This window comes from Pecten maximus, chromosome 2 (assembly GCF_902652985.1).
Source record: "Pecten maximus chromosome 2, xPecMax1.1, whole genome shotgun sequence".
Classification (NCBI taxonomy): Eukaryota; Metazoa; Mollusca; class Bivalvia; order Pectinida; family Pectinidae; genus Pecten; species Pecten maximus.
The window spans coordinates 18965911-18980459 of record NC_047016.1 but is presented as its reverse complement, the minus strand read 5'-3'; the positions used below and the strand labels follow the sequence as shown (position 1 = coordinate 18980459).

Below are 14549 nucleotides of genomic sequence, written 5' to 3'. Positions count from 1 at the left end.
ACTGTGGGGTATATATAATATACTGTACCGTATGTACTCGCACTGGTGGTACTGTGGGGTATATATAATATACTGTACCGTATGTATTCACACTGGTGGTATTGTGGGGTATATATAACATACTGTACCGTATGTATTCATACTGGTGGTACTGTGGGGTATTCATACTGGTGGTACTGTGGGGTATTCATACTGGTGGTACTGTGGGGTGCACACTTGTGATACTTCAGTTGATATTAGTTTTACTAATAACCGTATAGATATGCGTGTGGTCCCATGTTGCCAGCTTTACGTTTCGTGTGGCTCCAATGCTATGAAGTTACACTTCGTCAAAAGAAATTTTATGACTCTTTTCTTTATGGTTTTCCCAGATTAGCAGACTGTTTTGGTATGCTAAACGCTGTCTAAAGCACATATGTACACATTCCAGACACTTGAATGGGCTTATCTTAATATTGGGCCCGTCCACACAAATGATCCATGTAAACTTATTGCTGAGTTTGAAATTAGAAGTATATCGAACACTATATAATGATATCCTTCTGTGTCGAGCGTGCCAGCCGCTTTATTGATGTACATTATTTCAGTAGGCAGTTAATGTAGTCAGCGTAAATCTATATTATCTCTGTACTTATGCATTGTGAAGTGTCAGATATGTCACGGCCCGTGTGTTCTCTCCTCCCCTGCAGGGCTCTAAGGGAATCACAAAGGTCGTCGGTGAAAGGAGAAGTGTATCATTTGACCTTTGACTCTGTCATGGGCTATGGTCACAATGTAAATATTGGCCCGGGGTAAACACACCGGCACTGAGGCGGTAGCTGAGGAATATGTGTGTTCTGGCGTCGTGGCACTGATGATTATACCTATAGCTAGTGTTTCTGGGAGGGAGATCCCGGCAGTGTGGTGCTTGATGTGTGATTTGAGGCGCGGTACAGGTGGAATGGTGTCGATACCTGTTGCTCGAGGTACGTACACGTGCGAGGCTGACTAGAGTGGACTGCACGGGTGTCGAGTTTACAGAGTTTACTGATAACAGTCCTAACAGTCGGATCAATGCCTAAAGTTAACGTTCATTAGTAGTCACAACTCCCTACGGCTCAGTACGGAGTTCTGTACGGGCCAATCGAAAACGATCCAGGCCAATATAATGGCCATACAGCTATTGTGTTTTGAAGAATAATCTCTCTGAAGATTCCACACGACGATATTGTGATGAGTGGGTAGAATCTTCATTTAGAGGCTACACACGACATTAATACGATGAATGGGTACTACTAGGGTCAACGGGACAGTCATGTGGAGACTCGAAGTAGTGTAAAAAGCTCCATATCAATTGAGTGTAAATGAAACTGACATGGAAGAGAGAAAGAAAAGTATGGATTTTATTGATGAGTGTGTGGCTGAGCTACGACTTGATGATGACGTAACACACGAATCTGGACAGGTAACAGCAGATACGGCTGTTAAAATGACAGAAGGCTCAAAAATAAATTCCACAAAGGTCGACGACAGCCCGGAGACTAATGATAACGTGTGCGGTGTAGATGGTGAGGAGGTGATCACTAAAACAGTAAAGAGTGCTATTACGTTAACATTGTCACCTGTCACAAAACAGTCGAGTGAGAAAATCAATCCAACTGGGAATCCAAAGAACACATCCTCGTGTTATACCATGGTTACAAATCATACTGGTTCCGATCGACGTACTGAGAATGGGCACCTTGAAACTGTGTGTCTACGGGAGGAAGTAACGCTGGCTGGTGATGTGGACACTGCATGTCCCGTATGTGGGGACAGTTACAAGGACCCACGGGTACTACCCTGCCTCCACTCGGCCTGTCTACACTGTATATATACCCTACGTAGTCCCGATGGCCCAGGGGAACAGCTTCTGTTACACTGTCCTGTATGTGCGGAAAACGTGGAAGCGTTTACAGACATTGATAACTTACCACCTAACACGCTGGTATCTGTTAAAACTAAAAGTGTTAAAGGGATAAAAGGGGAAATTCGTAAACTGGTGTTATGTGGATTTTGTTGCGAGGAGGAGCGCGCAGTTGCCGTGGTTACGTGTGTCGACTGCGCGAGTGACTTGTGTCAGCTTTGCTCCGATTCTCACAAACGTCAGAGGAGAACGAAGCATCACCGTTTGGTGGGTATATCTACCACGGGAATTACAGAACGCCAAGCAGACGACAGTTCAGGCACTTCATATGACGTCATGACATTACACCAACTCGTGCAAGATGCCAATCATAAAAGAGACTATATCCAAAAATGTATTGACGATATTCCGTCAACAAGAAAAGAACTTCACGACAATGCGCATACAATTACCAAAGAGATAGACACGTTTATAGATTCTTTCGTCAGTGCTGTGGAACTTCACCGGAAGTCCCTGTTAAAACAAGTCGGTAATATTCTAAAGTCAAAAGAGACGAAGTTACAACTACACGAGGAGAATCTGTGTCGGTTGCTTAGCAGCTTTGAGAATGGCTGCAGCATCGCGGACGATTTGTCTGTGTACGGTACCGAAGGTGAAATTGCCGCATTGGAGACAACTGTATCACTGAGATTAAACAAGCTGATGGACATTTCGTCCAAGGAGTGCATTCCCGTGGAAACAACATTTACGTTTTGTCCAGAAATAAAAGCAGAAGTTTTTGATAACTTCCAAATGTTTGGAAGTGTTCGGGGATCACAAGTGTGTCCCAATAAATGCCACGTGACCACGCAAGGTAAGCTATCGTCTCATATGCCCTTGGTAAGCTTAGTTTTTTTCACTTAACGACTATTTCTTTATCTTTATCGATATAACAAGCAGTAGTGTTCGGCGCTTTGATGAGCGAAATTTTCCGCGAGATTTACCATGATGAATGATCCGATTAATCTCCTCTAACCCGTAAACAAATAGCACGAATAATTACTAGAGCCGGCTCGTTTATCACTGTTTATACGGTTCTACATACCACGAGCGATGCTACTGGGCACAGTCCGCTACCATTACGTCGCTGCACCACGACAGACACCGTGAAAAGCAAACGCCTGCAGAATCAGGCATTTTATTGTTACCAGTACAAGATATCTCGAAATTGTCGAAAATCCGCTGCACTTATTGCACCGTTTTATATCTTTATTTTCAATAGTTACCTCTTTGTTCCTTATGCCTTGTCAGGCCTTGACTGGCTTTTAGCCTCCGTACTTAGCTTTGGTCCAATAGAGGAATTTAAATGTTAAAGTAAACAGTTGGTACTCCCCATCCACGTCCAAATTTAACTGGATAACTACCGGGACGTGTCATTAGGGAGGGTGAATTGGCTTTTTCGAATAATTACGTTGCTATTGTACAAATCTGTTCCGGAACCTGTGTACCTCGTTAGTTGGCCGCACGTGCTCTGATCGCACGTGATCTGTGTAACTCATCAATCACGTGCTGTTCTCATTCTTGTAATGATGGCTGATCCCCATAATGATTTACATCGACTGGCTACTACGTTTCTATAATCAGTTACAATAACCGTGAAAACAATCCTGTTCCACAGTCCTAGGCAGATAACCCTGACACGCACCCCTATATCCCTCTCACATCCACACATCCTTACTCCACCAGCCCAACCCTTTGGACCACAAACAACACACTACAGACACCGGAAGGTGTCATTGCATTTTGCGATTCTCATTAGTATCATTTACATGTGGAAGCACCTTAGTAATAGTCAACACATTTTCTTGGTGTGCACAGAGAAACTTTAACAAAAGTTTAAACACGTCTCGTCAGTTCAGTTACTTGTTTATATTGGAAGTTCTACACACGCCGTGTCAGAAACTTTACGTGTATATACCGGAAGCTCACTTGTCATCGCAGTTAAGTGTAGATACCGGACGTTCTACACACGTTCATACAGTTACATTTAAACAACGGAAGCTCTACACGCGTCGTGTTACTACAGTATTGTTAGGTGTAGACACCGGAAGTTCTACACACGTCGTGTTACTACAGTATTGTTAGGTGTAGACACCGGAAGTTCTCACACGCCATGTTGCTACAGTATTGTTAGGTGTAGACACCGGAAGTTCTACACACATCGTGTTACTACAGTATTGTTAGGTGTAGACACCGGAAGTTCTACACACGTCGTGTTACTACAGTATTGTTAGGTGTAGACACCGGAAGTTCTACACACGTCGTGTTACTACAGTATTGTTAGTTGTAGACACCGGAAGTTCTACACACATCGTGATACTACAGTATTGTTAGGTGTAGACACCGGAAGTTCTCACACGCCATGTTGCTACAGTATTGTTAGGTGTAGACACCGGAAGTTCTACACACATCGTGTTACTACAGTATTGTTAGGTGTAGACACCGGAAGTTCTACACACGTCGTATCGGTATAGATACGTGCAGATACCGGAAGTTCTAAATTAAGTCGTGCCAGTACTTTTACTTTTAGAAACCTGAGGTGATCACGCATTTTGTCAGTACTCTCACGTGTAGACTCATGTGATTTGTTTTCTTCTCTCGTAGAGTTTATTTGACCCTAGCTTTTGGGAAGACGTCAAAACCCCTTAAAATAAATAAACACATACATACATGTATATAGATCTTTTTCGATACCATCATTTATAATGAATTTGCCATCAATGTTTACAGACTTAACTGCCGCTCAAGTCGACATTCCCACCACTGTGGCCTTAACAATGCGGGATATAGAGGACACACCTTTCCCCGACCCCCCGGGACTCTGTGCTTGGGTGAGATGTGGTATGAACGGACAAAGGTATGACTATATGAAGCTTCACTTTGACAGGACAGTTGTGTACAATTTGTATGACGTATGACAGGACAGTTTAAGTACAGTTTGTATGACGTATGACAGGAGTTATGTACAGTTTGTATGGCCGTATGACAGGACAGTTTAGTACACTTGTATGATGTATGACAGGACAGTTTAGTACACTTGTATGACGTATGACAGGACAGTTTAGTACACTTGTATGACGTATGACAGGACAGTTTAGTACACTTATATGACGTATGACAGGAGTTATGTACAGTTTGTATGGCCGTATGACAGGACAGTTTAGTACAGTTTGTATGATGTATGACAGGACAGTTTAGTACACTTGTATGACGTATGACAGGAGCTATGTACAGTTTGTATGGCCGTATGACAGGACAGTTTATTACACTTGTATGATGTATGACAAGACAGTTTAGTACACTTGTATGAAGTATGACAGGAGTTATGTACAGTTTGTATGACGTATGACAGGACAGTTTAGTACACTTGTATGACGTATGACAGGACAGTTTAGTACAGTTTGTATGACGTATTACAGGAGTTATGTACAGTTTGTATGGCCGTATGACAGGACAGTTTAGTACAGTTTGTATGACGTATGACAGGACAGTTTAGTACAGTTTGTATGACGTATGACAGGAGTTATGTACAGTTTGTATGACGTATGACAAGACAGTTTAGTACACTTGTATGACGTATGACAGGACAGTTTAGTACAATTTGTATGACGTATGACAGGACAGTTAAGTACAGTTTGTATGGCCGTATGACATGACAGTTAAGTACAGTTTGTATGGCCGTATGACAGGACAGTTTAGTACAGTTTGTATGACGTATAACCGGGACAGTTAAGTACAGTTTGTATGACGTATGACAGGACAATTTAGTACAGTTTGTATGATGTATGACAGGACAGTTTAGTACAGTTTGTATGATGTATGACAGGACAGTTTAGTACAGTTTGTATGACGTATAACCGGGACAGTTAAGTACAGTTTGTATGACGTATGACAGGACAATTTAGTACAGTTTGTATGACGTATGACAGGAGTTATGTACAGTTTGTATGACGTATGACAGGACAGTTTAGTACAATTTGTATGGCCGTATGACAGGACAGTTAAGTACAGTTTGTATGACGTATGACAGGACAGTTTAGTACAATTTGTATGGCCGTATGACAGGAGTTATGTACAGTTTGTATGGCGTATGACAGGAGTTATATACAATGTGTATGACGTATGACAGGAGTTATATACAATTTGTACGGCATATGTACCGATAAATGAGCGACTGAAGTATGATATAAGTAACTGAATTTGCTACTTCCACGCGACTCATTTGCATCAACTGGGTGCAGCACTCCATACAACTGGAGTAGTCAGACGACCGATATATCGTAAAAACTCATTAAACCTGGCGATCTCCTAGCCTGATTCCGGTATGTTATAAACGTGATAAGAACTTGTCTAGATAGCGTACGTGAATCACATTAACCGGAGTCTTGTAGATACATTGATAGCATTCTTTAAAACTATTGCCGCGGTTCTTGAGTCAAATGTATACAAATTGTATAACGTTAGTCAAGTCAATCATAATGGTAACAATCTGAGTAGGGTTCTCCGACGCATATTTGTTCGTGGGCATCGTGGGCCGAGATGTAGTGAAATTTCTGTGCAGAGACGAGGAAAGTATGTTTAAAGTGACTAAATTGAAATAGGATATGTGTGAAGATAAGACTTCAAAATAAAAAAGAGAAATAAAGAGAAATAAAGATAAATTTGAATAAAATCCAGTTAGACCGGCAGTCTACATCACTACAGTGAATTTCTCAGTAAGAGTTGGCTGGATTGCAAGATAATCAGATAATACGTTGATTGTTTGGTAGAATGTATTCGTGTAAAATGATTTTCGCTTACCAGACTTGTCCGACATCAAGTCAGTAACCGGGGCTTATATGACAATACGCCAGCAATCAGACTTATAAAACAATTAGTCAGTAATCGGGATGTGTAACTATAGGCCAGTAACCAGACATAAAACAATTAGTCACTAACAGGATTGTGTGACAAATTGACAATAAGACAGTGACCGGATTGTGTAACAATAAGACGGTAACCGGCGGATTGTGTGACAATAAGACAGTGACCGGATTGTGTAACAATAAGACAGTAACCGGATTGTGTAACAATAAGACAGTAACCGGATTGTGTGACAATAAGACAGTAACCGGATTGTGTGACAATAAGACAGTAACCGGATTGTGTGACAATAAGACAGTAACCGGATTGTGTGACAATAAGACAGTAACCGGATTGTGTAACAATAAGACAGTAACCGGACTGTGTGACAATAAGACAGTAACCGGATTGTGTGACAATAAGACAGTAACCGGATTGTGTGACAATAAGACAGTAACCGGATTGTGTGACAATAAGACAGTAACTGGATTGTGTAACAATAAGACAGTAACCGGATTGTATGACAATAAGACAGTAACCGGATTGTATGGCAATAAGACAGTAACCGGATTGTGTAACAATAAGACAGGAACCGGATTGTGTGACAATAAGACAGTAACCGGATTGTATGACAATAAGACAATAACCGGATTGTGTGACAATAAGACAGTAACCGGATTGTGTGACAATAAGACAGTAACCGGATTGTGTGACAATAAGACAGTAACCGGATTGTGTGACAATAAGACAGTAACCGGATTGTGTGACAATAAGACAGTAACCGGATTGTGTAACAATAAGACAGTAACCGGATTGTATGGCAATAAGACAGTAACCGGATTGTGTAACAATAAGACAGTAACCGGATTGTGTGACAATAAGACAGTAGCCGGATTGTGTGACAATAAGACAGTAACCGGATTGTGTAACAATAAGACAGTAACCGGGTTATGTGACAATAAGACAGTAACCGGATTGTGTGACAATAAGACAGTAACCGGATTGTATGGCAATAAGACAGTAACCGGATTGTGTAACAATAAGACAGTAACCGGATTGTATGACAATAAGACAGTAACCGGATTGTGTGACAATAAGACAGTAACCGGATTGTGTGACAATAAGACAGTAACCGGGTTATGTGACAATAAGACAGTAACCGGATTGTGTGACAATAAGACAGTAACCGGATTGTGTGACAATAAGACAGTAACCGGATTGTGTGACAATAAGACAGTAACCGGATTGTATGACAATAAGACAATAACCGGATTGTGTGACAATAAGACAGTAACCGGATTGTGTGACAATAAGACAGTAACCGGATTGTGTGACAATAAGACAGTAACCGGATTGTGTGACAATAAGACAGTAACCGGATTGTGTGACAATAAGACAGTAACCGGATTGTGTGACAATAAGACAGTAACTGGACTGTGTGACAATAAGACAGTAACCGGGTTATGTGACAATAAGACAGTAACCGGATTGTAAGACAATAAGACAGTAACCGGGTTATGTGACAATAAGACAGTAACCGGATTGTGTGACAATAAGACAGTAACCGGGTTATGTGACAATAAGACAGTAACCGGATTGTATGACAATAAGACAGTAACCGGATTGTATGACAATAAGACAGTAACCGGACTGTGTGACAATAAGACAGTAACCGGATTGTGTGACAATAAGACAGTAACCGGATTGTGTGACAATAAGACAGTAACCGGATTGTATGACAATAAGACAGTAACCGGACTGTGTGACAATAAGACAGTAACCGGATTGTGTGACAATAAGACAGTAACCGGATTGTGTGACAATAAGACAGTAACCGGATTGTGTGACAATAAGACAGTAACCGGATTGTGTGACAATAAGACAGTAACCGGATTTTGTGACAATAAGACAGTAACCGGATTGTGTGACAATAAGACAGTAACCGGATTGTGTGACAATAAGACAGTAACCGGATTGTGTAACAATAAGACAGTAACCGGATTGTGTAACAATAAGACAGTAACCGGATGGTGTGACAATAAGACAGTAACCGGATTGTATGACAATAAGACAGTAACCGGATTGTATGACAATAAGACAGTAACCGGATTGTATGACAATAAGACAGTAACCGGATTGTGTGACAATAAGACAGTAACCGGATTGTGTGACAATAAGACAGTAACCGGATTGTGTAACAATAAGACAGTAACTGGATTGTGTCACAATAAGACAGTAACCGGATTGTGTGACAATAAGACAGTAACCGGACTGTGTGACAATAAGACAGTAACCGGACTGTGTGACAATAAGACAGTAACCGGGTTATGTGACAATAAGACAGTAACCGGATTGTGTGACAATAAGACAGTAACCGGATTGTGTAACAATAAGACAGTAACCGGGTTATGTGACAATAAGACAGTAACCGGATTGTGTAACAATAAGACAGTAACCGGATTGTGTCACAATAAGACAGTAACCGGATTGTGTCACAATAAGACAGTAACCGGATTGTGTGACAATAAGACAGTGACCGGATTGTAAGACAATAAGACAGTAACCGGATTGTGTAACAATAAGACAGTAACCGGACTGTGTGACAATAAGACAGTAACCGGGTTATGTGACAATAAGACAGTAACCGGATTGTGTAACAATAAGACAGTAACCGGGTTATGTGACAATAAGACAGTAACCGGATTGTGTGACAATAAGACAGTAACCGGATTGTGTGACAATAAGACAGTAACCGGATTGTGTGACAATAAGACAGTAACCGGGTTATGTGACAATAAGACAGTAACCGGGTTATGTGACAATAAGACAGTAACCGGGTTATGTGACAATAAGACAGTAACCGGGTTATGTGACAATAAGACAGTAACCGGGTTATGTGACAATAAGACAGTAACCGGGTTATGTGACAATAAGACAGTAACCGGATTGTGTGACAATAAGACAGTAACCGGATTGTGTGACAATAAGACAGTGACCGGATTGTGTGACAATAAGACAGTGACCGGATTGTGTGACAATAAGACAGTAACCGGATTGTGTAACAATAAGACAGTAACCGGATTGTGTAACAATAAGACAGTAACCGGATTGTATGACATAAGACAGTAACCGGGTTATGTGACAATAAGACAGTAACCAGATTGTGTAACAATAAGACAGTAACCGGATTGTATGACAATAAGACAGTGACCGGATTGTGTAACAATAAGACAGTAACCGGATTGTATGACAATAAGACAGTAACCGGACTGCGTGACAATAAGACAGTAACCGGGTTATGTGACAATAAGACAGTAACCGGATTGTGTCACAATAAGACAGTAACCGGATTGTGTGACAATAAGACAGTAACCGCATTGTGTGACAATAAGACAGTAACCGCATTGTGTAACAATAAGACGGTAACCGGATTGTGTGACAATAAGACAGTAACCGGATTGTGTAACAATAAGACAGTAACCGGATGGTGTGACAATAAGACAGTAACCGGATTGTGTGACAATAAGACAGTAACCGGATAGTGTAACAATAAGACAGTAACCGGATTGTGTGACAATAAGACAGTGACCGGATTGTGTGACAATAAGACAGTAACCGGGTTATGTGACAATAAGACAGTAACCGGATTGTGTGACAATAAGACAGTAACCGGATTGTGTGACAATAAGACAGTAACCGGATTGTGTAACAATAAGACAGTAACCGCATTGGGTGACAATAAGACAGTAACCGGATTGTATGACATAAGACAGTAACCGGATTGTGTCACAATAAGACAGTAACCGGATTGTGTCACAATAAGACAGTAACCGGATTGTAAGACAATAAGACAGTAACCGGGTTATGTGACAATAAGACAGTAACCGGGTTATGTGACAATAAGACAGTAACCGGGTTATGTGACAATAAGACAGTAACCGGGTTATGTGACAATAAGACAGTAACCGGGTTATGTGACAATAAGACAGTAACCGGGTTATGTGACAATAAGACAGTAACCGGGTTATGTGACAATAAGACAGTAACCGGGTTATGTGACAATAAGACAGTAACCGGGTTATGTGACAATAAGACAGTAACCGGATTGTGTGACAATAAGACAGTAACCGGATTGTGTGACAATAAGACAGTAACCGGATTGTGTGACAATAAGACAGTAACCGGGTTATGTGACAATAAGACAGTAACCGGATTGTGTGACAATAAGACAGTAACCGGGTTATGTGACAATAAGACAGTAACCGGATTGTGTGACAATAAGACAGTAACCGGGTTATGTGACAATAAGACAGTAACCGGGTTATGTGACAATAAGACAGTAACCGGGTTATGTGACAATAAGACAGTAACCGGATTGTGTGACAATAAGACAGTAACCGGATTGTGTGAACAATAAGACAGTAACCGGATTGTGTGACAATAAGACAGTAACCGGATTGTGTAACAATAAGACAGTAACCGGATTGTGTAACAATAAGACAGTAACCGGATTGTGTCACAATAAGACAGTAACCGGATTGTGTGACAATAAGACAGTAACCTGATTGTGTCACAATAAGACAGTAACCGGATTGTATGACAATAAGACAGTAACCGGATTGTATAACAATAAGACAGTAGCCGGATTGTGTGACAATAAGACAGTGACCGGATTGTGTGACAATAAGACAGTAACCGGATTGTGTGACAATAAGACAGTAACCGGATTGAATGACAATAAGACAGTAACCGGATTGTATGACAATAAGACAGTAACCGGACTGTGTGACAATAAGACAGTAACCGGATTGTGTGACAATAAGACAGTAACCGGACTGTGTGACAATAAGACAGTAACCGGGTTATGTGACAATAAGACAGTAACCGGATTGTGTAACAATAAGACAGTAACCGGACTGTGTGACAATAAGACAGTAACCGGATTGTGTGAAATAAGACAGTAACCGGATTGTGTGACAATAAGACAGTAACCGGATTGTGTAACAATAAGACAGTAACCGGGTTATGTGACAATAAGACAGTAACCGGGTTATGTGACAATAAGACAGTAACCAGATTGTGTAACAATAAGACAGTAACCGGACTGTGCCAATTATATTTTGTATCAAAAGCATTTACTAACAGGCTTAACTAACCAATACTTTAGTGTACGACCAGATTTCAGTGTTTATATTTGTCCATGTGCTTATTTGTTTCTGTCCCTATTCGACAGACTGAAGCTAGCCATACTTTGAGTGCATGACCATGTTACACTGTATATTATGTGTCCGTATGATAATTTGTTTCTGTTCCCATTAACAGACGTCTTGCCGTAACAATGAGAGGACGCAGTGACGCCACCTATGACCTGACCTTTACTCCCCAACATCCGGGTCCACATCAACTGTTTGTCAAAGTCAACAAACAAGACATACTGGTGAGTCAGACTTCTCATACATAACAAAAATACCTCAGAGAGCTAAAGTATGGTATTTCTACTATGTCTTCAATTGTGTGTAATATTTATCATTCAAATAAGTGCCAATTGTTATCTAATAGGGTAGTCCATTCAAATTTGACGTGAAATCAAAATGGCGGGAACATTCGGGTACTTGGCATTGCTGCTCGTTCTGCTCCTCAGCAGGGAAGATGGACGTCTCGTGTGGATGTGGATCGATCGTCAGAGGTAATATCAGAAAAAAATCCCAAAAACAATATTGCCTTCTTAAACTAATGACACACTTCTCACATTCCCTTTTCCACTTTTCGTTAGTCTGAGTGAAATCATCAAGACAACACACACACAGACTAAGCGACGGTAAAATGAGAGGAGACTACAAAAACGCAAAACAAAAATACCACGAACAGGCAAGGTAAATAGATGCTGAAATCGTCTAACATACATGTCACGTGACGGTCATACCATATTCAGTGTATTTTTAAGAAGCGTTGGTACGGATGCGTGTTTTACTGGACAACTAGACTAGATTTACGAAAGGGTAATAGTGACTTGAAGAAAGGCGTTATAACCTTGCAGTGTATTGAAATAGCTAACAGCTAACAATAGCATGTTTACATTAGAGTTTGAAGCGTAGTCTGTCAAGGATAAAGGTCAACGCAGTTCAAATAGAATTTAGCTTGTCCGGATGATAACCTGACAAATTCATTGTGGAATGAGTTCAAGCCTTGGACGTGGCGCCCACTAGCGAATGGGCAAAGTCCTGTTGATTTTCAAAGTTCAATGTCTTTGTTAAAAACAGATTTTGACTTGTACACCACAATACTGAGTTGAGACCACATACCACAACCTTCAAACATGGACTGTTGGTTGTTTAAGGAAACATGGTCAGGGCTCGGTCACCATGTATGTCAAGGTCACTATTTGCTTAAAATAGATTTCGTTTTGGACCTATATAGCACATGTCACACAAAAACAACCTTTACACTTGGAATGGTGGTTTCGTTCGTTGGTAAATTCGCAGAATTCAATTGACTATATCATCGTCAGAGTCACTATTGCTAATGAAGAATCTGTCGATTATTGTCATTTGCCCGGAAATGAAAGTTTTATGCTATTATACAGAAAAAAAAGCTACGAATGCCAATCACTTGAGATACCGAAAATTAACACATTCACTTAAATTTGGACCAAAATGTTGTCTTCTGTAACCTGTGTGCTTTTCGTACCTAGGGTCCCGAGGATGTTGGCATGCACATCCTGGATATCCCGGAGGGCCGCACTGGACGTGTTGTGGTAAAATGTCGAGACCATCCGAGTGTATTTATGCAATAACTAAAAACGACACAAATGTGCTGGAAGTAACTTTGTAGTAAGGAATATAATTCATACATGTGTGCGAGGGAAGGTGTGTGAGGGAGGGTGCGTGTGAGGGAAGGTGTGTGAGGGAGGGTGTGTGTGAGGGAGGGTGTGTGTGAGGGAGGTGTGAGGGAGGGTGTGGTGAGGGAGGGTGCGTGTGAGGGAAGGTGTGTGAGGGAGGGTGGTGTGTGAGGGAGGGTGTGTGTGAGGGAGGGTGTGTGTGAGGGAGGGTGTGTGTGAGGGAAGGTGTGTGAGGGGGGGTGTGTGTGAGGGAGGGTGTGTGTGAGGGAAGGTGTGTGAGGGAGGGTGTGTGTGAGGGAGGGTGTGTGTGAGGGAAGGTGTGTGAGGGAGGGTGTGTGAGGGAGGGTGTGTGTGAGGGAGGGTGTGTGTGAGGGAGGGTGTGTGTGAGGGAAGGTGTGTGTGAGGGAAGGTGTGTGAGGGAGGGTGTGTGTGAGGGAAGGTGTGTGTGAGGGAAGATGTGTGAGGGTGTGTGTGAGGGAAGGTGTGTGTGTATGATAGTTTATATATGTAAGATTGGTATGTGTAAGATTATTTATATAGCTGTATGTATAAATTATAATTATATATGTATGATAATCACAGCAGTGTAACCGTAATATAAATTACATAGGTGTATGTAAAGCGATTTTTATAGAATGTATGATGATTTATATAGAAGTATTGATTATATAAGAGTATGTATGATGTATGATAATTTATATGAATGTTTATATGATATGATTTATATATGTATATATATAATTTATATACAGTCAAACTTCGATGTTTCGAAGTTCAAGGGACTAACAGAAAAACTTCGATACAGCGGGACTTCGAATTATTCATGGTTGACAATAGATCGATGTTTTCTTGATAATGACCATATCTGTTAACGTTACATGTCCTCAGTGTCTTCGTGTTAATCGTCGCCTGTCAGGCTCACATCGAAAAGTTTAGTTAATTTAT

At 41.0% G+C, this 14549-nt stretch overlaps 1 protein-coding gene across 1 annotated transcript; it reads left to right on the top strand.

The window, feature by feature from the left end:
* Positions 1 to 622: 622 nt before the first annotated feature.
* LOC117320861 (tripartite motif-containing protein 45-like) lies at positions 623 to 13643 on the top strand. The gene is made up of 5 exons (XM_033875348.1): positions 623 to 2738; positions 4655 to 4781; positions 12089 to 12203; positions 12326 to 12452; positions 13458 to 13643. The coding sequence occupies exons 1-5, from the start codon at positions 1355 to 1357 to the stop codon at positions 13595 to 13597; spliced, it is 1893 nt and encodes a 630-aa protein (XP_033731239.1). The 5' UTR covers positions 623 to 1354; the 3' UTR covers positions 13598 to 13643.
* Positions 13644 to 14549: the final 906 nt, after the last annotated feature.